Here is a 26,176-nt window from a genome sequence, read left to right on the forward strand (position 1 = left end):
GAACCCTAAAATGACACTAAAATTATTCTTCTTTATTTTCACTTTAAAATTAGGAGATATGGCATGATTGCCAATGAGACAAATATCCACCAGGGACCAAATGAAGTAGATGTTAGCAACTATAGGTCATCGTACGGCATTCAACAATGAGCAAAAATCCATACCATAAAGCAAGCTATAAAAGGCCCCGACATGACAAACTGTTTGTTCTGGAGCAAACTACACACACATTTTTATCAGAACCAGAAGTGGTTAAGTACAAACATTATATATACATATATACATGTACCACTTAGTTCACAACTCCCCATTAACAAATAATTTCTTGAATTTCTATAGATTTTCTCAATATGAACAAAAGAAGATATGCGATTTCAGTTAATGAAGTTAACTGCAACCTAAATCAAATGACACTAGAAGGCAATAAATAGTCTTCAACAGTAGACATATGTAATCTATACAATATGGCTGGCTCTAAATCGTTCCGATTCTATAAAAGTGGATAAATTAAACAGAAACAATCAAAGATATAGGTATTTACTGAAGTATTTTTGTATTGGTTTTAAACCATGGTCAAAAGAAGCAAGTTATTTTACAGTCTCTACAAGGAACGAAGAGGTAGTGCCAACTTACCCTGAATTTATTTCAATGCAGGGTCATTTTCAAAATGTCTTTCAATCTTTGTCCAAATTCATAGTAAAACAGCTTTATGTGTGTTGTAAAAACACAATGGCTTATTTCTTAACAAATTGCTAAATTGTAAGTCCCGGAAGATAGCCCAAAACAGCTATTTAGACAGGTTTAAGCAAGTTTTTATTATTTATCTTTTTTTCTTTTAAACCAAGAGTTCCAAGTGGTGAAGTTGAAATCATCCTTTTGAAAATTTAACGGACGCCAACACAAGTTGGTTGACCGTTAGGAAATATCTGTTTCACAGGTGTCGACGAATATGATCTGGTTGTCGTAATCTTTTCCTCATGTGACATACCCAATTAGACTTGTCACCCGGTTTGTACTTACACAAGAAACACGACTGGTGCCACAAGTGGAGCAGGATCTGCTTAGCCTTCCGGTGCACATGAGATCACCCCCGGTTTTTTTATGGGGTTCGCGTTGCTCATTCTTTAGTTTTCTATGTTGTGTTTTATAGACTGTTGTTCTTTTTTTTTTTTGGTCAGTTTTACTTTTTTTCAAAGGGATTGTCAGTTCGTTTTCGATTTATGACTTTAATTACTAGTATTTCTTTAGTTTCTTTTGCCTTCTTTAAAACTTAATTCCGTCCAGATTAAATCCAATTATACCCAAAGCATTTTGGTCTAATTGTTGCAACTGTATTCGAATATGTAGATAAAATATGGGATAACTATTCAGATTATTTGAAAGATAGACTAGATAAACAAATAAAGTGGGAGGCAACGCATATAGTTACAGTTGCCACGAAGCTAACTAGTATGATTTTACTTGAACGGAATGTGGGCGGGAGACATTAAAGACACGTCGGCAAAAAACATTCACAAAACGGTTTATTGTTGTTTATCATTGTCGTTTATCCAGCCTATTTTTTAGATCTGTTCACCGATAAAAATACATAGTTCTCGAAATGCGAATAAGATGGCACAAACGACTTTTCACTTGAATAGCTTTATCTCATCTACCATAAAACTGGAGTATAATCTCTCGGACAATACCAAATACAATATTTATTTCAGTCTTATAAAAACATTAACGAAAAACAAATCTATTGTTCCATCATATAATTATATTGGTAGTAGGATTGGTCAGATTTTACATACGAAACTTTGCACTGAAAGTAGTTTTCTGAAAGATTATTTATTTAAAAAGAACCCGAAAGATATCCTTATATTGTCATTGTACAAAAGTGGAATCGTCGAAACAAATATCTTCTTGTTTATATGTCCATTGTACCCAAGGCTGCGAAATCAATTATTTGACAACCTTGTTCTGAACTAACATATAAATAGCTTGCTATTTGGTAATCCTTATATACCTCATAATGAAAATTGTAACAACTTTTTGATTGTACAAGACTTTATTGTCAAGTCGAAAAGATTTGTAAACTTAATTTAAAGAAACCAATTTGCTCGTGTGTTATGCATAGTATTGTGCTTTCTTTGTAATTTTTAATAAACAGTGTATTTCTAGGTCATCTCATTCGTTATGTCAGATTCCCACCAAGCCCTATAATGTAAAAACAAGTTGACGCGGTATGATTGCCAATGAGACAACTATCCATCAGAGTTTAAATACAAGTAAGTGGATATAAACAATACTATAGGTCACCGTGCGGCCTTCAACAATGAGAAAACCCAAACCGTACAGCGGCCATAAAAGGCCCAGATATGAAAAAAAAATGTGAAAAATTAACGGCCTAATTTATAACAAAAAAGTTACCGATGAAAATATAAGCTCTTTAAATTTTTTTTGTTTTTTTTTCATTTACTTTTCAAATATCAATCGTTTGTTGATTATTATTGTAAAATTAATTTGTAATGCGAAAGGAACTTCTATAAGTGGTTATCCATTTGTTTTCCAATCCCTTGAGTGAATTGTATTTTTTTCACATAAACAAGTATTTCTAAAAAACATTATTGTAAACACCAAATTAATAACCTTTCATAATAAGTTTATCCAAAGGATCAATAAGTATTCAAATTGTACGGGCTATATACTGTGGATTTATTTATTTTCGTGTGTACTAATTTTCGTGGATTGAGGAAAAGTTTTATTTTAGTGGATATTTGATTTCACATTGTTTTGCCAAAGTTTACCTACAAGCCTATAGAAAATTTGTACTTCGTTGAACATTTAAATTCAGGGATCACTTTTACCCACGAAATCTACAAAAATTGGTATTTTCCTATTAATAATGAGTCCACAGTACACATCATCACCGTAAAAATAAGGATATGATATCTTGATTTTAATAAAAAAAAAAAAAATGCAAATACAGACTAAATTCCATAATAAATCTGTGTATCTGTGAAAGAATTTAGATAAGGTTTTAAATAATAAATGTTAACGAAATAGCGGACTTTATTATTTATGATCAATGAAATAGATAAAAACGTGATCTCAGGTGCTCCGGAAAGGTAGACGCAGCTCCGCATGTGGCTTCCGTCGTGTTGCTCGTATTTTATAACAATACAGGACGAGCGGCTCTTTGTTCATATTCAATGCGAGAAAAGATTAATTTGGTATCAATAGGTATCTTTTTTTGCATCATACCGACCGTTATTTTAACGTGTTAACTTAGATGACAAGAAAACACTTTACTAGAAATCACCCTTCTCTTCATCGTTTGACCAGGCCGATCATTAATTTAAATCTGTCCAGGGTATGCGCAAGCCTGACTAGTTATGTTAAAAAAAAGAGAGTGACATTACGAGTCTGGCACAGCAAACAATTGTAAAAGCAGGGGGTTTCTATGGCAAGCCGTTCTCGTCAAAACTATGTTTAAACCCTTTTTTCGAGAAAAAAAATACACACTGAGAATTAAAAAAGCCACACTGAGATTTAAAACCCTAAATTAACACATTGAGAAATCGAAATTACACACTGAGATTTAAAAAAAAGAAAAAGACACACTGAGAATTTAAACTTACACACTGAGATTTTAAAAAGACACACTGAGATGAAATAAGTTGAAAAACACACACTGAGAATTGTTAATTACACACTGAGATTTCAAAAAAAACACACTGAGATTAATATGCACGTTACTAATGAATATTCAAGAGATGAATAATTCAACAGATTAATATCTTGGTCTCCCGAACTCTCGTCATTATTATGAAATGTGGTTCCTTCAACCAACATTCGTAATAAATTTCAAGACTTAACATTGTTTTTTGCTAACTCATATTCATAAGTTTGTTGCCTATAATTCAGATTATTACTAACAGTGTATCGGGATTTTTTGCTTAAACCTGTTTAAGCATGGGTCCCTTTTCAAAAATCTTACAACTGCTACTGTGATTTCGCAAGGTAATCTCTTATATTTTTGTTACGTTTATTTGCTATAACAGGCACTTGGGTAAAATTTCACTGCATTGTTTGTCTTTTTGCAGATTGTTCCAATGTTTTCTTATAATTTTAATAAAGTTTTTCACCATTTGGTTATATTTTGTAATGAGAGTAAGTGGGTATTTTTCTTGTTCTGTTGGTCTTTAATAACGTAGTTTTTCGAAACGTTGTATTTCTAATGTTTTTTATAAAATATTTGACGCCAAATTGAAGGACTCACGAGTTCTGTCCCCTAATTGTTTTAAGCTTGATTCAGATTAAGAAGTATGCTCATTAGATATGTGCGCATAAAAAGTGCGCACAAATCTCAGTGTGTAATTTTAAAATCTCAGTGTGTAATTTCAAATTTTCAGTGTGTGTTTTTCAGTTTATTTCATCTCAGTGTGTCTTTTTGAAATCTCCGTGTGTGATTTTCAATTCTCAGTGTGTATTTTTCATTTTATGTAATCTCAGTTGGTCTTTATGAAATCTTAGTGTGTAATTTTTAATTCTCAGTGTGTGTTTTTAGGTTATTTTATCTACGTGTGTTTTTTGTTGTTTTTTTTTTTAATTCTCAGTGTGTAAATTTTTCGAAAAATGGTTTACACATAGTTTTGACGAGAACGGCTTGCCATATGTTTCTCTTATTTTAAACAAGAGATTTATCGAATGCATGTGAGGAAACATTATTTGTAATAAAGGAATGAATCAAAATTGTGCATTGCTGGAATCCCTCTGGTGTCCCATATTTCCTTTTTGTTTACTTTCATGTTGACGTTCACAGAAAAGGTTTGAGTATTACCATGCTGAACATTGGCCATGGTCATTGCAGACTTTTATAACATGAATGTAAGCACGTGAAATAAATGCACTCTCCATAGAAATACTCACCATACTCCAGTAAATGAGGAATAAACTATAAAAGAATACCGAAAAAATAATTTAAAAGACCAGGATACTGTTACTCTAGTAGATAGCGATTGTTGTCAGCCTATCAAAATTACGGATTCTAATGAAACGTACATGTAATGTAATTATTTATAGATATAACTGTTTTTTCAAATGATATTGACACACAAATGCATATTTACTGTAAATACAAATTCTTCGGTTATTGGATATTATAATTCCGTTATTAAATTATTACTTTTAAATTAAATAAAATTCATAATGATCTGCGGTATTTTGATTATTTATTAAATATTCAAATATCATTTTTCGATTAGAATATTAAAGTTGCGTAAAAAAATATTTTGGTTTCGAATAATGTAATTATTTCATTAAAATACGATTAAACGTCCGAAGTATGTTAACTAATAAAGAAGATTACAACTTATGAACTAACTAAAACTCTCCGTCTTCCAGTCCAAGAACACAAGAGGTATGTATTATAAAGCTTATTTGTCTTTTTATTTCAAACATATTGAGGCAAACAGTTGATACAAAAGGACCATTGGTCCAAAGGAACAGAACGGTTGGTATACATTAATGTCATTAATTTTACACATTAAAACGAGGTACATGTACTGGTCAGTGGTTTTTCTAAAGTTCAAACCCAAGGAATTGAACAGTGAGTACAGGTTTACACTTAACTTTTCTTATTTGCATTGATATTTACTTTAACTTTAATGTTTTATTTAAATTGCGCTTCTATGTTTCGTTTTCACCTACTGCTATAATTGTATATCACTAAAGACTAACATCAGAAGAAACAGTTTTTCAACGTCAACATCAGCTAACAACATTTCACTACCTTTTAACAAATTTTCTTATACAAAGTCCAAACATTGGCCAATGTGACATCCAGATCTATTCATTATTCTTCCAGTGTATTATTTATACTTTGTCACAAGCTTCAGAAAAAGGACTAAACACGAGTCTCGTATAGTTACATGCTGTACCAATAAATCAAATATAAGCCGATGAAATACAATTTTTATTTTCATCTTGCAATTTAAAAAAAAAACTTTTAATATATTATAAGGTTTCTCCTCTTCAACTGCTTTATTTGGAAACAGAAGGCGATATTGCATATACATAGACCATGAAGAGGACTCGATGTATAATTTTATCTCTTTTGTTGATAGAAGCTTTTGTATTTGTTGATAATAGCTTTTGCATTTGTTGATAATTATAGTTTATGCATTTAATTATATTTATTTCTTTTGACTTAAGTGGGTTATATACTTGCTTATTATAGATTTAAAAGGAGAGCATGAGGACAGCTGTGGTTTTGGTGGCCTTCCTTGGCGTTTGTCTTGGACAAGGTTAGCTAATTAACGAATTAACGACGATTTAAGGAAAAATATATTGAAAGAGAGGCAAAAGATACATAAGAGACATTCAAACTCACAAGTCGAAAATAAACAACGCCATGGCACAAAAAAATAAAAAGATCACAAAGACAAACAACAGTATACAAAATACAAGATAGAAAACTAAAGACTGAGCAACACCAACCCCATCGAAAACCGGGGTGATCTAAGGTGCTACGGAAGGGTAAGCAAATCCTGCTCTACATGTATCAAGCTTTTGTAAAAGAATTATGTCAAATGCATTGTTTTTGACATTACTTATAGCGATGTGTCATGCTTAATATGCTAAACAAAAAATAAGACATTAACATGTTAAACTATCATAACTCTTTTCGTAGGTCGGGATAATCAAGGCACAGAATTCTTGTTTGGTTTTATGGATAATTTAATATTTAGTGGTAAGTAAATTGCACTTCTTACAAAATATAACACTGTAAAATTATATGATATAGTGAATATAGTTTAGAAAAATAAGAAAGGACAATTATGATACGTATGTATATTCTTGTAAAAAAAATCAGAAAGAATAAAAATAAATATTGTTGCTAAATAATATTCGTCACTTTTTCACTTTTTACAAAATGACATTTTAATTCAAATGCATCAAGTATTTTTATATTTTGAAAGGGACAAACGGAAATGACCTCGAGTTGTTTGTAACAACATCGTCAAACACACCTGTAGATGTAACTGTTACCGCACCTCTTTACTCACCCGGAACAACTCTTGGATCAACTTCTGTCAGCAGAGGAAATATACAAAAAATAAGTCTATCTTACAATCTGAGAGGATCTGGTGTAGAACTAAGCAACAAAGGGATTTTAATTGAGGCTACAGAAGAAATAACAGTTTTTGGAGTTAACAAAGAAACATACTCTACCGATGGTTTCGTTGCTTTTCCCACGGATACACTAGGAACAGAATACATACTGATCACATGGTCCTCTGATGGACAGTTTATGATCACTGGTGTAACAGATGGCACCACTGTAACTATTACACTTCCGACATTTATTTCTTCTACCTTATCGGTCACTTACAATGGGAACACATACTCCAACGGCGAATCGTTCACAGTTACCCTTGATCGCTACCAGACATTTCACTGCTACCAAAACGATGGTGACTTCACAGGAACAAGGATCGAATCTTCGAATCCTGTAACAGTTTTTAGTGGTGCAAAAAAAGTAGGAGTCACTGATACCATGACAGGTGCGAGTTCTGACCATCTTGTGGAACAGATGATGCCAGTGGATACTTGGGGCAAAGACTTCGTCACCATAAGTACACCAGATAGAACTGTAGGTGATTACTTCAGAATAGTGGCAAGTGAAGATTCCACTACTGTTTCATTGGCCGGTTCAACACATGGAACCATAAATGCATATGAATACATTGAACTGAATGTCGACACAGGGGATTATAAAACCATCACATCTGATAAAGCAGTGATGATTGTTATGTTCGGAAAAACCGTTAGTTCCCAGAATGGAGATGCACCAAATGGCGGTGATCCACAGATGACGGTAATACCACCTCTTCCTCAATTTCCGTCAGACTATACATTTAGCACGGTAGAAACTCCTACTGGCGATTTTACAAATTACGCCCTGGTTGTCATAGATACGTCAAAAACTTCAGATTTGATGGTAGATAATGTTGCGGCTAGTACGAGTTGGACTTCTATTTCCGGATCAGCAAATTTGGTAGCTGCAACGTTCGATATCACACCCGGTTCTCATTCAATCTTCAACAACGATCCAACTGCAACATTCATGTCCATAGCATTTGGCAATGCTCAGACTAACTCATATGCTTACGCATGTGGATTCAGACTTGCAACTATTAATGGGGTGAGATTTATCTATAAAATCAACTTTGTGACGTTGTTTAAATGACTAGTTAAATTATTGTTTGTTTTTCATTTTTATTAATTCCTCATATCATTTTGCATTTTAGAGCAATTCGGTTTGTATACTATTAAATAGCTCTTTATAACCTTAACAAGAACTAGCTACAATGAAGGTCATACTCATTTGTAATAGTGATCAAGTTGTATGTCTTACATATGCGTTACTTTTCTTTTGTGTACTGCTTACCTGATATGATATATGTTCTTGAGTTTTGTTTGTCTCTTCCAGTTTACATTTATTAAAAAGTAGTTTATTTTATAATTAAGCCATGTAGCACCACATCAACAGTGGCCGGTGATATAGTTGATAACGATTGTGATGGATGGCTTGACGAGGAAACTGACAACGGCATAGGTAAGTCATATATCTATTCAGATAATTAGGGTCGAGGAAACTAATAACGGCATAGGTAAGTCATATATCTATTCAGATAATTATGGTCGAGGAAACTAATTACGGCATAGGTTAGACATGAATTTAAACAGATGATTGGCGAGGAAACTGACCGCTGCATAAGAAGGTCATACATCTACACAGATAAGTATGCTAGATGGCTGTTACGTCCAGTGCCAATTATATGCATATTCAGAACGTGATTCGTCTAAACTCGGCCAATTTCGTTCCTCTATCTAACGGATAGAATGAGAGTAGCGGATTCACCCGAAGATTGCCGATTGATGAATTATATGGACCCTGCTTTGTACTGAACCGACATCAGGTGCGTCGGCAGGGTAAACGTCGATTGCTATACATACATCACACGTCATACTAAACAAATCATACATCTACATAAGTAATGATTGACGAGGAAACTAACGGTATAGATAAGTCATAAATCTACAAAGAAGCTAGCATAAAAAAGAACATTGTCAAGAGTTTACGAAAAAAGTGTGGATTAAGTAAAAATTTGACTGCAAATCTTAACTCAATGAGTGACCCAAAAGATCTATTTGTTCTCAACATCATAAAATTTGTAAAAAAATATAAGAATGCAGTATGATAGCAAAAAATGTGTAATATTTTCTATACTCGTATTTTCAAATTATTGTTTTGTAATGAATAACATTTTTATTGTATTTGATAAATATTTTGGGTTTTCTTTTGCTGGCAATTTACTTATTCTTATTGTATTGAGATGAAACAATTTTTGAGATTATTATTATGTCTTGAAAAGTAGGAAACGAAGGGATATGTATTTGCTGCAAACATGAGTATCCTTTTGACGTTTCGGTTTCCCTTTTTAAAATCGCGTATGTTTACTTGTGGTTTTCAAATGTCCTATTTTCAATTTTTTTTTTAATAATTTTTTATCTTTTGTTGTTGCTGAAATAACACTTAATGAAGGAACAGTAGACATTAATGATACATTTGCATTAACGTAAGCGTAACATAGAATTAATCAAATACAATCTAATATTGGTTCATGGTTAAAATATCTACATTAACATTGTATCATTTTAATTGCAGATGATGATGGTGATGGATTAATAGATGAAGATTTAGCAAATCCTCCACGAGGTAAAGACTTAATTTGATTTCAGAGCCGTGTAATAATAATAAAATTCAATGGCTGTCTTTTAATTAGTTCATGGGTTTTGGCTGGGTTCTTGTTGCTTAATGTGTTGTTGTTTTTGTTGTTTTTTGTTGTTGTTTATTTTTAGGGAACTATTACCTGTAGTACATACTGTGTCCAGATTTTATACACTTCTGTATCTATTCTTTTTCGAAATACATATGTATTCTGGTTGTGTCACGCTACAGTTGTCGTAGACTTTTATAAGATGATTTAATATACATTTTTTTAATAAAACATGTTATACAATTCAATAGATCATTATATTTTATTTAAGTTAATGGCGACTGGACAGATTGGGCTACTTGGGGCGCATGCTCATTGACATGTGATTCTGGTTCCGGAAGCCAATCTCGATCAAGAAATTGTACAAATCCCGCACCAGCTAATAATGGGTTAGATTGTTCCGGTGACTCAACAGAGACTCAGTCTTGTTCTTCAACAGTACCATGTCCAAGTAGGTATTCAATTTGTGTGAAAAGGAATTATGTCGACATTGAATAATGAATAAAAAAACGGAAAATCAACCAGAGAAACTAGCTCGTTCACTTATTTGCTTTTTCGTAAGCAGACTTTCCAAAGATAGCAGTCTATGACAACAAACATTTTTAATAGAAAAACAAAGGATATGGGATATCCATCCATGACACAAAATCAGTACATGCACAGCAAAACAAACCACACAGTAAGCAAAGGAAAAGCGCTTTTATTGCTGTTCTTCATCTCAAAGTCACAGTGAGACCTTCAACACGGAGCAACAAAAACTCTCACCTCACTGCAAGTTTAAGACGGCCCCTAGCACCGGCTTTAGCGGATTTTTTTTGCAAAAATAAATTTGGATAGACTTTGTAAGATGTAACACCAGCACATTAGTCAATAAATTCTACTTCCATTACACTTATTAACAGACTCTTCAACTTCATACCAAATTTTCATGGAATATATAATACACAAACACCATGCCAAGAACAAAGAATAAAACGTAGCGCTAGACCTAACGACGAGGGGACTGAAGGTTGAATTGAAAAGAAAAATGTACCAGAAAAATCTTTTCCAAATGCTTAAATGTAATGCATTTGTTGGACGGATAGTCAGAATTGTGCTTAATAAAGTCTAAATACAATCATATCTAAACATATACTCGGTAACATAAATAATCGGTTCCTGAATCTAACATACATTTGTATTTGATCATGACACTTTCTACGAATAACACACTTTGATTTTTTTAGATAGTATATTCCAATTATTATCATTACAGTTGATGGAAACTGGGGATCATGGAACGTTTGGACTGACTGTATGGTGTCCTGTGGGACTGGTGAAATCAACAGAACACGTGACTGTGACAATCCAGCTGCTCAATATGGTGGAGAAAACTGTACAGGTACTGCTGTAGAAACTGACAGCTGCTGGAATGGAACTTGTTATCCGTCTGTTATTGGAAATATTGATAGAGTATGTTATTATAAGTTATAATCATGACAAAATAACCAATATAGGATAATTTTATCAAAAGAGGGTAGATGTTGTATTTTCTTGTAAGTGACTCTAGTTTATGAAATAAAATTTGAGACTGCAACAAATAATAAAAAAATATAGAAAAAGCTTTATTTGTGCTTTAAATGTCCGTTTTTCTGAGTTTTTAGTTGTGCTTCAGTTTAATTTTGATAAATGCGCTGCCTAAATCCTTAATCTGCAAGCTTTTTGTTTTCATATTATGTATATGTTATCTGTATTCGGTAAAAAGCTCCCATGAGCTTATATTTTATATTGTTATATGAAAACCGATGAAAATAATACTGTAAAATTGGTACACTTGTGACAATGTACATTTGATGTTTTCTTGGCAGTCCGTTTCCAAGGAAAATTTATTTATTTGAATAAAAGAAGGATTTTTTTACCCCAAAAAAATTCAGCTATAAAATTAAGTTGCAAGATAAAAACAATATGTTGATATTGACGAAATATGGACACTTAATTTATACTCGCTGTGAGAGAGGAGAGCAGCTACAGTTTTCGTTGAAATATATATTTGTAACGATAGAAACCTAAAAAAAAAATTACTAGAATCAATTAAAACTGTGTTAATTAAACTTGAAATATATTCTATTTCAGAATTGTTCTTGGACATGGTTTGGATGTAAAGATGGTTCCATTACATGTATAGATTTCTCCTTCCGATGTGATGGTACTGAGGACTGCGATGATGGCAGCGATGAGTCAGCGGAAATTGCTGGATGTCCAACAGGGTGCAACGGAGCAGGTACGTGAATATAAAAGAGAGTATGACGAAAAGAGGGTATGCTTTCTCGAAGTCCGTCGTGTTTTGCAATGAAGGATCAGTCTGTCGATGAAGATAAAAAGGAGCATTTTCAAATGTTTTTTTTTTATGTAATATAGGCAACTTTTGTTTCTATATATAAAATTAAAAATCTTTGATTTAAAAAATGTTAAATTTTAACTTCACATCATTGAAGTTTAACTATTTCTAACTAGTGATATATATTTATAAATACATATATATATACAAAGAAAATGAAAAGGGAGTCCATACAAATATTTCGCTGTATTAAAGATAGTTTACACTATATCAACCGGTTTCAATTCTCATGCAAGATAGTCTTGGTTAAAATTCATGATATGAATATATCTAAATAGATAAATAAAAGTAGATGTGATGTTATACTTCCATGAGACAGCAAACCAGCAAACCAACAACCAAACATATGCTATTCCCACCATTTGCCATCAACACAAAATCCCCCAAAACGAATAAACATAAAGATATGACCTATAACAATTACTGTTATTTGTTTTCCAGGCTCCTTGAAGCTGTCAAGTGTGTTAATAGGTACAGCGTTAATGTTTCTGGTAACGCTTTGTCTCAACAGCAAAATGTAAAAACGCATCCGACGACGGCTACACACGACAGCCGAAGATGAATGATTTGAGGATGAAGATGAGTTTCAGCAGAAATTATTTCATTTTTAATATATTGTTATGTATACTAAAATGATTTTGGATTTTATTTTAATTTATTGTCAGTTTCAAATGAAATTAAGTTCATCCAATAAAACTTAGTTTATACTTTTATTTAGTCAGTCTGGTGAATAGTTGGCTCATTGGCAATCATACCACCTTCCGCTTCCTAAAGCGGGTGGTATATAGTGATGGGAGAGTCCGTCTTACATTTATTTAGTCATTGTTCGTCCGTTCGTTCGTCCTTCTGTCTCGCACTCGTATCAGAAACTGCTCTTGAATCGCCGGACATAATTTTCTAAAACTTTTATAGAATCTTATTACTTTGACTTTCGGATGAGGATGACTGGTTAATAGAAATATGGTCACATTGGTCTCCTTTCGACCGTCAGTAAAACCCTTGCTAAAGTGCGTCCGTTTTGCAGCCTATATAACTAAAAATCGGATGCCTCGTGTAGAAATAGTGCCACGCTCTCTGCACGAAAAGAACCCATGCAACACCTCATTGGGGGGTCCATGGGTAGCTTGTTTCCAGTGGCAGTCCAAATTTCCCCTACCTTCACCCCGGAAGCCATCTGTTACAGGACGTACCTATTGTATTTATTATTAACTTGTTCTCGTTCTGCCACTAGAAGTTAAGCAAACATCAACCAATCAAAACTTTTGGATGACATAACTTCGTCATATCTGTACATCGAAGTACACATTGTATCTGCTTCTAAAAAAAAATAATCAAATTAAACTTTCTCAGAATCTTTACCATATGACGTCATTGTGCACCTCCTATTTTTAGATTCATTTTTGCATGGTGCTTCCCTTAACAAAGGACTTTGCCATCGCTTTATTTGGTGGTATCTATTTTGTATCGGCAACTCCTACGAAACCCGTTACTACAATAAATCAAAACTTTCTCACAATCGTAATGACATCAACTGTACCAATTTTACTGCACCATTTCGACAATTAATGTCTCTTCAGTGATACTGGAGGCCAAACTACCAAGACTTACACGTTGTACAAAGATGGAGAGCTGATAACACCAAAAGTAAAGCAAAACTTGGTTAAGGAAGCAGAGCTGTACTTGGGGTGATATATTCCTTGATTTTAAACTATTTCCAAAATCTACAACTGCAAATTTCAAAAAACAATATTAGTATTATTATGCATGTGCCGAAGTATTAGCTACTTGGCTAGTGATACCCTTATCTAACTAATGCTATTGTATTTTTATTTGAAACATTTTTCGCGATTTGCAATACCATTGTGCCTCTCTTTATTTTTTTTTTACCCCTTACCAAAGCATTACCGTTGCAATAGGCATGGGTATTATTTTGTAAGCTTTGCTCGCAGTACCGCCCTCCAGAAGCTGAACGATTATAATAAAATTCTCATTGAAAAAAACATGTTTTATTAAATTATTTGTGAGGACATGTGCTTACGATGCTACACTGGTGCTACGCCAATAATCTGTGCTTTTTTTGTTGTTAAATAGGAGAATGTCATGTCATAGATAAATGAGAGCTTTAAGGGGTGAAAATGCTAGATATTGAAAAAAATATTACTATGCTGAAATAAACATTTATCAGACGGTTGTTAAAAACAAGCTAGTAGAAAATAAGTAAAATAAAATCGAGAGCCAATTACATCTAGATCCTGATTTTTTTAGGTTGGGAGTTCGAATCCTTACTTCTAAAATACTTTTCATTGATTCAGCATTCTGATGACTTGTTTTCAGTCGTCTGTGTCGATCTTGTCTAAATGATGTGACATTTGTGAAAAAGTTAAATACTAACACGAAAATCATAAGTTGAAGAGTTGATAAGGGACAAACATTACCGTGGTCATACCGTGGTCATACAAAAAAACATATTCACATGTTTACATGGGTGTGAACAATTTGGATCGATTCAAAAATACGTAAACCTGTGTGGGTTAAATACAGTGGACGTGCATTAGTGAACAGACTGTACTTGGGCGCAGACATGTTTACGTATGAAATGCACGATGCAATTTATGAAATATACGTGTTAAAACAGCATTGTCAAATTGGTTTAATGTATAAATATTGGTTTTGTGCTTTGAACAGTACTTTATTTGAACCTCTACGTTATTTTTTACACGTAAATGCACAAACATATTACTTTTTTTTTTAGGAATCAGTTTTTTTTTCACTCGATACAACACGGACGCAATCGATAAAACAGGGACTGCTCTCGAAAAAACACGGACAACTCTACAAAATAATGTCATTTTCAATGAAATAACAAGAATTTTTGTAAAGTGCCTGTATATCTAAGTATAATTATATAGATTCCATGAATGCATATCCTTTGACATTTGCATTGGTATGTGTATAAAAATGGTCTTAATCTATATTTTGGAATAAAGCATTGTTAGGCTAAATTAAAACGTTTTAAAAACCAAATAAAGTAGGATTGATAATGTCTTTTCATCACAAATACTTATTAACCTTGTATGGGATCTTGTATATTAGGTTCAAGCACACTTTTTACGTCTTACCAGAATAGATGTGTGTTCGTTTACATTTGTTTATCATATTCACTAAAAAAAACGTGGTCACACTAAAAAAAACCCGATAAAATCATTCGAAAACACATGTTCCCAGTCATACACTATACCTATAATGCAGTGGCGGATCCAGAAATTTTCATAAGTGGGGGCCCACTGACTGCCTAAGAGGGGGCCCGCTCCAGTCATGCTTCAGTGATTCCCTATATAATCAACCAAATTTTTGCCACAAAAGGGGGGGGGGGGGGCCGGCCCCCCTGAAAAACCCTCTAAATCCGCCTCTGTAATGTGAGTATGATGTTATTTGAACATGCATGAGTATACCTCCTTTTAATGGTTCTGTCAATAGCCAGTGCTATTATAGATATACATTTTGTCAAATGATGTCCAGTTCATAAATTGTATTGCACTTATACTGATACAGACACATCAATCTGCCTTCATGCTATATGTTAACAATATTCAAGAATAACTGTAGCTTTCTATACGGTGTGGGTATTGCTCATTGTTGAATGTCGGTCAGGTATCTTCCTGCTATTCCTACATTTCAAATATACATATTCCTTCTATTCCTACATTTCAAAAGTACATACTCCTTCTATTCCTACAAACAAAGTACAATAGCAATTGATGTACAGTTAAATAAGTGCTAAAAGTACACCCTTTTTACTCATCTATGAAGACTTAAGCTTATACAGATAAAAAAAGTGGATGCATTGTAGAGAATAGAATAGAAAATCAATTATAGAAATGTACTTTCAATTTATACAAAAGGAAATTCCGAATATTTTAAATATTTTAAATATGAAAAGTAATGAGGAAGAAAAGGCTTAATACAGAAATGAAAAATTCATCAAATTGAATTGTTACAGTACATATTACAAATATAGTTTAAAAATTGAGTCGTTATCTTGATAGAAAGCTTTGATGCTGATATAAATGCGACAAAAGTATAAGGTTGAATATGCAAAGCCAAATTTTTAAACTACACTTCATAATACTCTAATCAAGATAGTCCACAGTACCCAAATGCTGCATGCATCGCACCTAGGACCATAGATAGGACCAATTCACGTATTAGTCCTAGGTCCAATGTCTTTAGATAGACTGATTTTGTGATATATTTTGAAAAAAATGTCCAGCATTTTGTTAATTTTCTAATGGTTCATGTAACTCGTGTAGAACTTTTAAAATTCTTGCTTTATATGGACTGATTTATGATAAATTCTCATATCTTAACATATTATATTGCCAAGTAACTTTGTTTTCTGTCTCGTATAGGATAATATTTTTTTATTGTTTCACAGAATTACTAAAAGTATAATGTGGTGATTGAATTGACTGTGTACATCAATGTATTAGTTAACTATATTTTTTTTTGGGGGGTGGGGGGTGGGGAGGTTACCAATTTATTTCTGTTTATTTTTTATGGGTTCACTCGATGACAAAGACTTTACATAACACGAGGAAAAAAACACAACAGTTCTGAAAAACTAGAAGCTCTAAAGAGCCTGTGTCGCTCACCTTGGTCTATGTGCATATTCAACAAAGTACACTTTCCAACTTTGTAAACGAGAATAGAAATCATGACAAAAATCTCTGTTTTATTGATCTTGTATTGCTGATCATTTAGTCTGTTTAGTTTTTCTCTATCTTCTTTAGTTTTTGCTCAAAACACAAAAGAGGGTAAAAAAAATCCTCATTTAAGGGCAATCACTCCTATACAGAGTGACAGTCTACTAACTATATCGGCAAAATTTATCTTGTTAGTAGATCTTGCCTTGCTGATCATTTTTGTGATTTAAAGTGACTATTTATCTATTATAATTTTCATCATATAAGGATAAACGCAAAAAAATAGTAAAAATCGTCATTAATGGGCAATAACTCCAATAAGGAGTCGTTAGACGATTTCCTCTCTATTGTCTTAATTGTAGATCTTGTCTTGCTGATCATTTTGGCTTATTTAAGTTTGTATCTATCTATTATAACTTTTGAAATATAATTCAAAAACGCAAAAAATTGGTAAAAATCGTCATCAAAGGGCAATAACTCTAATAAGAAGTCGCCTGACGAATTCGACCATGTTAAACTTGTTTGTAGAACTTGTCTTACTGATCATTTTTGCAATTTGAAGTTTCTCTCTATCTATTATAGTTTTCAAGATGATAGGCAAAAAATGGTAAAATTTGTCATTTAAAGGCAATAACTCCTATAAGAAGTCGTTTGACAGTTTTGACGTATATAAACAATGGGTAGAGCTCATTATTCTGAACATTTTTGCCCCTGTCAGATTTTCTCTATTTATAACGGTTTTCAAAATGATAGACAAAACTTGCATTTTATGTTCTATTTTTAACCATGTCGGCTAATCTTGGTTGGCTGGCGGGGTCATCGGACAATTATTTTAAACTAGATACCCTAATGATAATTACGGCCAAGTTTGGTTAAATTTGTCCAAGCAGTTTGAGAGGAGAAGATTTTTGTAAGAGTTAACGAAAACGGACGACGACGAAAACGACGATGACGGACGATGGACGACAGACGCCAAATGATGAGAAAAGCTCACCTGGCCCGAAGGGGCCAGGTGAGCTTAAAAGAGAGAAAAATAAAATAAGACAGAATAAGAAAATTTCAATGAGACAAGAACATGCATTTGTCAGAACTTTTTTTAACAATTTCTACTATTAATATTTTTCAGTTGGACATTGATGAAAACTCAAGAGGTTTTATGGATATTTACCTGAAGTTAATTAGCTTTATGTTTTTTAAAACAACCTAATCTGATTTATTCCCTTGTTTATTTAACTATTCCTCCTATTCCTACATGGATTTCTTACAAATGACTTACCAGATTTTAAATTGTAGGAATAGGAGGAATAAACCGTCGGTCATTGCCCTATAGTGGTTTACACCCTTTTGCTTTGGTCTGACCTTTGATTGTGTAACCTATTCCAGAAGCACATGTCCTTCCAAAAAACATGAATTATATGTTTATATTATCATGATATAGGAAATGTAATGTTAAAATTTCTGAAAACATGCAAAAAAAAATGATAAATAAATCAGAAAGTTTAATATTTGTCAATTAAATAACCTCTCAAGCAGAAATAAATATTTGTAATGTGGTGCAAATGCATGTAAAACACGACATTAACAATTCCGAGTATTACTAATTGTTTAGGTGGCAGTTAGTGCCGAGAAATGATAATAGAAAACACGCACGCGCAATGATATAAAAATGCTGAACAAAGTTTCTGGTCACATTCTTCTAGCAGTTCCCCAGACATCGAAGGAAATACAGGTATGATGTTTTATTGTCAAAATATTTAGTAAATTTTAACTTAAATCCGACCTGAATATTGCATCTATTTCAATTATGTTAATAGAAATTTAGTGAAAAACATATTTTCAGTATTAAATCTTTAAATAAAGAAATGTACATAATGCTACAACTAAGTGTTGGTTTTTTTTTTGGTATTTCGTATCTGATTTTCTAAGTACTAATTTTTCTAATTTATATTTGTGAATGAACGACTTTATAATAAATCTTCGTGGTTATATAAGAAAGGCAAAGTTTTGACTTTTTAATGAAAAAAATAATATTTTGTAAAATAAAAAAGTTTTACCAAATTACTATGACATTAAAATAAAATTCTTCATTTATATGAAAAGTCTCACAAGTTTATTTCATTTCTTCTTCCAATTTGCTAATTCTAGTAAATATTTGAGCCGATCGTTTGCGGTCATTTTCGACCAGAGACAGGGAAATGCTCACATACGTCTTGAATCAGATCTTCTTTATTTCTCATATAGTTCTGCATCAAATCGACTGTAGAAGAGTGCTTTCAATTGTCATATAATTTGAAACACCTTAATGCGAAATGAGTTGAGATTTTAAATTGGATTACTTTTTATACGCCAATCGCTATTGAGGTATAAAGTGTATCTGAACCTCTATGAAGACTGTCGTGTATGCATATGTGGAAAACAGTGTACAGGTGCATTATTTCTTACGGAAAAAGAATATTGAAATATGATTGGTTATTTTCCCTAGTGTAAATAACACCCAATCTAATTTCACCAGGGAATAAAATTATGAAAAATTTTCCAAAAAAACCCAACTTTTGTCAATTTTTTTTTAAAAATCCAAAAATTACAATAAAGTAAAAATCAAAAATAAACAGAACAAAAAAAAATTTCCGAAATAAAAAAAGGTAATATTTCCAAGTACAAGTGTAGCGGAAGTTCTCCATATTAAGAATTTTTCAATTTTACACCCCGGTATAAAGATAAGTAAATGAACGCTTTATAAGAAATAAATTCGTTATCTTGCCGTAATCAGCATTTTACGGAATTTTCAACAGATATGTAAAATTCAGTACACCCCTGATTACACCAAGATACCTAATACTACCAGGAACATATATATTGACCGTTAGATATACTGTTCCCAGATACTACATACTACAATGATCCCAAAAAGAATGGCATTTACGGTAAAATTTCGACATTCCAAGAAATTTCGAAGTGTTGAAACTCTGCAATCTAGATAAAACACTGCAATATATCTTTCTTTATTTTAGACATGATGATGAATAGCTGCATAATATGTTTTGCTCTATTGTTTACAATTTCTCTTACTCATGCCAGTGGTATACTGGGAGGCGGTGGAGGAGGTTTGTGACACTTATTTCATAACTTGATACACCACAATGATTCTCTTAGATAATGAACCCTTGTAACAACTCTTTGAAGGGTCCGTAGGTGGCCTGTTGCAAGGCAAAATGTCTGTCCCTATCCTATTTACCCTCATTTTCCAGTGGCAGTCTAAATCTCTCGACTGTACGTCCCTGACAGACTCTATTACATAACCTACCGATTGTATTTATTGTAAATTTGTTCTCGTCCCTAACATGCATGAAATATTTGCCACTGGAATTTAAGCAACCAACAATCAATCAATCACTAATCTTAAATTAGAAGTCCGAGATATTACGTTAGAAATTAAACCGCTCATTTCTTTTTCTGAAGTATTAGTAAAAAGAGATATGAGTGACATTAACTCAACAACACAAAGCTACATGTTTGATCATTATTAATATACAGGAGTCTGTACCATACATATATGTCAAGCACTAAAACACTGTTGTTAAAATAGTGTTCACATATATTATTGCACTTCATATAGAAAAATCTGTAAATTCAAAATTTATTGCGAGGTTTTTATTGAAACAAATAATGCGTCTTGGTGAGTACCACAACAATAAGAAATCGCATTCGAATATCTGATACATATAACTATATGCAACTTTTTCGGAAATCGCAATAATTTATCTTGCATTTTTGTCCATTCTTTAAAAATCGCAATAATAAATGCACACAATAATTTCAGTTCTATTCTTTAAAAAAAACACCATAAATTGTATGTGTCCGAAACGCTTTTCTGAATAAATCTTCATCATGAACGTTCAAGGCGAAATATTTGAAAGCCACGTGAATAAGTAAATGACCTACAATTAAAAATCAAGTTCATCATAGGTCAACTTTGCCCGAGGGATTTGGGGCTTTACATTAATAATCTATAAATATTACAACGTACAATTTAAGAAAGGTATATTATAAATCATGTAATGGACCGAAACACTGACTGTTCAGCTGATGATATTATATAGAAGAATAATTTAATTTTGGATGTAACGCGTCTTCTGATTGGCTGACGTTGTTTTGTTTATCAGCTCATAGACATAATTTTGTCATGTGACCGTGACGTCATCAACGTTTTTTCTTGTTTTACTCCGGTTTAAAATGAAATTTAGAATTAAATTATAAGAAATGACTGTAATATTTTTTCTGTCTATTCGAAATAACATAAAAAATGTGGTGCACACTTTAAAATAGCCCGCTACGCGGGTTATTCAGTGTGCACCACATTTTTGATGTTATTATTTCATAGACAGAAAAAATATTACAGTCATTCCTTAACTAATACATAGATATAAGAAGATGTGGTATGAGTGCCAATGAGACAACTCTCCATCCAAGTCATAAAAAGTAAACAATTATAGGTCAAAGTACGGCCTTTAGTACGGAGCCTTGGCTCACACCGAACAGCAAGCTATAAAGGGCCCCAAAATGACTATTGTAAAACAATTCAAACAGGAAAACCAACGGTCTAATCTACATAAAAAACGAGAAACACTTAAGAACCACACCAACAAACGACAACCACTGAAACAGGTTCCTGACTTAGGACAGGTGCAAACAAATGCAGCGGGTTTAAACGTTTTAACAGGCGCCAACTTTCACCCAAACCTGAAATAGTAGTGTAACATTACAACATAGAAAGACAAACTATAAAATATCAATTGAAATGGCTTAACTCAATCAAAAAGACATATTAACAAAAGCAAGTAAACATACTCTGAACGAATAAATTTGATCTATGACATAATGTAAATACAATATTGAATAAAACAGGGGGGATGTAAAATTAAAATAATGTCAAAAAGACAACTATAACCTTGGACAAAATGGCGTTAAATAAAATAGTCCATCGCGAGCAATATCGACCCAGTTCTATAAAAAAAGGAAAATGACTCTTTTTATCCTGCAATCGACCTTTCTACTATATAAATACAAGTGTACAGATAACACGAAGCCATCAACGTATACTAGACGTTTGAAGTTTCCTGATATCCTGGTTCTGTTGCGAGTTTACTGTTATGTTCAAATTACTGTTTACATCACAGTTTAATTTGGGGTCCTCATTGCGGTCCGCGTTTAAGTCATGTCGATTTCATTCAAACACAAATTCAACGATTGGGACTAAAAAAAACTACGTTTAAGCTCAATTTTTAATTGCAGGATAAAAACAATATTCATACAGCGTAGGAAAATATAAAATGTATTTGTACTCGTTACGAAACAGGAGAAAAGCTTTTCGAGCCTCGCTTTTCTCTCTGTTTCTAAAGCTCGTGAAATAAATTTTATATTTCCCTACACTGTACTTATATTTTATATAATTTCTAGGAACTATATCTACAACTGCACCTTATATACATTTATAATTATTTAGTATAAAACATTTAGTCGATTTTTAAATATTTTCAAAGTATTTTACAGACTGAAATCTTATACTAGTATACTCAATAATTTATATTGCAGTCGCTAGTCTAGGCGCATCTGCAAGTGCTAACTTAGGTCTTGATCTTATCGCTGGTAGTGGAATATCTGTGATTGGAAATGGTGCCAGTCGATCAATCAGCATCACTATCAGTGCATACATCAGATTGATGTATTATGTATCCGCTCTTGAAAAAGTTTGTTACAATTATGGTATACCAGTAACAGGAGGTTGGTTGAATGGTGGATTAATCGGTGGTCTTGGTTCTGGATTTGGTGGTGGATTTGGTGGTGGATTTGGTGGTGGATTTGGCGGACAGTTTGGAAGGTTTGGAGGCCTTGGTATGTTAGGTAGTACTGGGGGATTTGCAGGAAGTTTGGGTGGAGGAATTGCTGGTGGGTTCGGCAGTGCATTTGCTGGAAGAGCTGGTGGATTTGGTAGTTCTAGTCTCTCAGGTAAATATAGAAAATAATTGTGGATAGTCAAAATATGTTATTAACATATCTATGATTTACGCATCTAGAAGTTAAACTCTAATTAAGAAAGTATGCGTACATGTATTGCAAGGATATACTGATAAGAAATCAAAAAAATTAAAAACAGGTCATAAATAAAATTTGTTGTAAAATGTCAGGATTTGCTCTTCTACGATGAATAATAATACAATGAAGCGAAGTATATCGACGAATAATGTTTTATGTTCCCCGAATTATAGCGCACATGAATTGGTTGTGAAAGCAACCATGGATGTCCCACCAAATATAACAAAAAATATGTCTATGACATATTAGTTTTCACGAAACGTTTGTGTTATCCTGCCTTTGAAATTCTTTACGGTGCGTTTCCTTTGAAATATCCGCTATATTTCATGGCGATTAACAGGAAAGAATTACAATGGCAGGATAAAAACTGTAAATAGATAAATAAATAAATAAATAAATAAGTACATATTTCACTCCTCCGAAACAAAACTTTTCTTATCATATTGTGACATCTAAATACTTTTATTAAGATTTACCTGATCTTCCCTGCAAAAGATATTTATCATTTGACATTTTGGTTGATATTAATATATCTTTTACGATACGATGGAAAAAAACATAAAGTACAAGGATAAAAATCGTCTTTCTGTTCTGATATATATAGATTCTACCACAGCATCGAGTGTGATACGATATTTATCCACTCTCGACAGTTAAATTTTCAAATTTAAAACGCGAGGCTCGCCGAGCGTTTTAAATATTTAAAATTTAACTGTCGAGAGTGGATAAATGTCGTATTACACGAGATTTGGTGGTGGAATCTGTTTCTCTAATGATTTTCAAACAATATGCAGGCAAACTTATTCCTTCTTTTTGAATGATCTGCAAAAAGATGTGTTCTTTCTATGTGACGTCATCAGGCATGGTCGCCTTTTTTCATGCCGTCACAATAGGAAATTCAGAGGAAAGCAAGAAAATTCGACGTCATAATCGGATTTTAACCAATGAAGAACTGAGATCAAACGAACCACACGTTGATTAAATTTTTTTTATACAATGGGTGCAGAAAGGGATAAATTGACGAAGAATTAGAGAAATAAATGTATCCATTTTAAAGATTGTAACTACTGTGGATTCATTATTATTCGTTGGATACCGATTTTCGTGGTTTTCAAGGGTACTGGTGAACCACGAATTTAAATGTTCAACGAATTACAAATTTTCTATCAGGTTGTATGCAGACTTTGGCAAAACAACGAAATCACATATCCACGAAAGGGCAAGTTTTTCGCATTCAACGCAAATTTGTACCCACGAAAATAAATGAATCCACAGTATGATGACATCTATGATATGGTTTTTCTCTTCATATCTGATTGTTGTTTAACGTGTTTTGTGTGGTTCTGTCCTTCTTCTTCTTGCCTTTATTGTGCTTTGACGAGTCGGTGTCTTATAAACGTATGCCAAACTCTCCTTTTCAACATTACAAAACGCATCTCTGTTAAACAAAATGTAATACTAGCATTATGGTACATGTTTAACCTTAATATAATTACGACTAAACGAGTGTGCCTTTTACAGGTTCCCTTCAAGGAGGTTTAAGTGCTGGATTAGTTGGTAGTACAATGGGAAAAGGTAAGAATATGTTACAAGTGATCATCAAATATTTAAACTTAACTTTTAAGTTGTAGAAAAATTACTTTTGGCATCAGTTTTATTGAACGGCTGCAATATAAACACATTAAGTGATAAAGAAAATAGATCAGATGGGAATTTTCTATTAGAAAGCTGCTATAACGGTCAACTCTTCACTTAGATAAGGTATTGATCATTTAGTCCATTGTACAAAGATTTAAAATGATTAAGTTGAATATGAACTTATCATACTATATTAAATCATTTCGAATATTTTTGGCGACATTGTAATTTTGAATAACATGTAACTCAAATTGGATCGTAACTTGGTATTTACTTTATATCTTTATATATGTGTTGTTTTTTCTGCTTAAGACTAATCATTTCTTTTTGCAGGTGCTGTTTATTGAATACATATTCACTAGACGCCTAAAGCTGTACATTGTACCCTCACATGTTTATCTTAGAGGTGATGGTTATACATCTGTATCTCATAAAATACAATACACAAAATATTTTTCTTTGAAGTCCCTTTTTTGCGTTCAGTATACTATTGAACGTTTGTTAAAAAATACTGGATTACACATGCACACACTCTATGAAAAATTATTGCAAGTAACTTGCAATCAATTTCAGTTGTAAGATCTTTTATCAAATTTGAGGGTTTCGTGTGAACTCAAATTAAACATCCATGTACAAAGATAAAGAGGTGTGACTATTTCAGTCGGATTAACATTAAGTAAAAATGAGTGAAATTCCTTGGTGTTTCAACTGCCATTCATGCTATCGAAAAGTCTAACACAGTGGTAAACGAAAATAACTCTTTATAAATATTTATATCCGACGGGCCTTTCTTTATATTAATTCACCAGGAACGCACAAAGCCATAAAATTGAAAGCCAGGTTTTTAGTAAGTACCGAAACTATTGAAGAGGTACAAAATGTATATGACCAAAATGAACTAAAATATGGTAAATGTTATATAGCCTAATACGCGAGACCGAAAATAATGTCGGTCGACGGTATTGAATTTATTGGATTCAGGACAGAATGAATATTTTGTCTTAAAGTATTTAGTAATTTTGGAAATGGATGTTTGATGGCGTTGGTATCTTCTGTTTAAATTATTCAGATCTTTCTTGTATCTTTCCTATATTTGTTGCTTCTTGACGTCTTTCTGTTATTTTAGTCGTTGGTTAGCTGTCTAATTTATGGTCATCCCACACCGTCTATCATTTGTATGTTGTTTAGAATATATTGACAAAGAAACTGTAAAAATGAATCAATTTGTGAAAGGAATAGCAGAAAAGTAAAATTAATACTTAATAAATGGGTTGCGTCGTAGGCGCTTTTCTAAAAGCATTGTCACCAATACGTTCAATTCAAAAGATTTGAAAGCCGTTAAAAACAGTTGCAGAACAATAATATATACAATCTAGACAATAAACAGGTAAAAAAGAAAAAAAAACATATTAAAACAAGAGTTGTTCACATTATTTTATAATAAAACTAACAATATGTGGACATTCACCCAAGTGCACCGAGGAAGTGCAGTGCATAAATATAGACGAAGGTTTAAAGAGTTAGTGCAGAGAAGT

General features: G+C 32.7%; 2 protein-coding genes across 2 annotated transcripts; both read left to right on the plus strand.

Annotated features, from left to right (window-relative positions):
* Positions 1-2,227: 2,227 nt before the first annotated feature.
* Positions 2,228-12,917, plus strand: LOC127733517 (thrombospondin-1-like). Its single transcript, XM_052242870.1, has 8 exons — positions 2,228-2,270; positions 6,677-6,736; positions 8,498-8,605; positions 9,719-9,769; positions 10,102-10,281; positions 11,086-11,282; positions 11,943-12,090; positions 12,649-12,917. Exons 1-8 carry the CDS (start codon positions 2,228-2,230, stop codon positions 12,726-12,728), a joined length of 867 nt encoding a protein of 288 aa, XP_052098830.1. The 3' UTR covers positions 12,729-12,917.
* A 9,713-nt stretch (positions 12,918-22,630) lies between these two features.
* LOC127733518 (uncharacterized) lies at positions 22,631-24,988 on the plus strand. Its single transcript, XM_052242871.1, has 3 exons — positions 22,631-22,916; positions 24,525-24,578; positions 24,975-24,988. Exons 1-3 carry the CDS (start codon positions 22,631-22,633, stop codon positions 24,986-24,988), a joined length of 354 nt encoding a protein of 117 aa, XP_052098831.1.
* Positions 24,989-26,176: the final 1,188 nt, after the last annotated feature.

Source organism: Mytilus californianus, unplaced genomic scaffold (assembly GCF_021869535.1).
Source record: "Mytilus californianus isolate M0D057914Y unplaced genomic scaffold, xbMytCali1.0.p SCAF_3, whole genome shotgun sequence".
In the NCBI taxonomy this organism is placed as follows: Eukaryota; Metazoa; Mollusca; class Bivalvia; order Mytilida; family Mytilidae; genus Mytilus; species Mytilus californianus.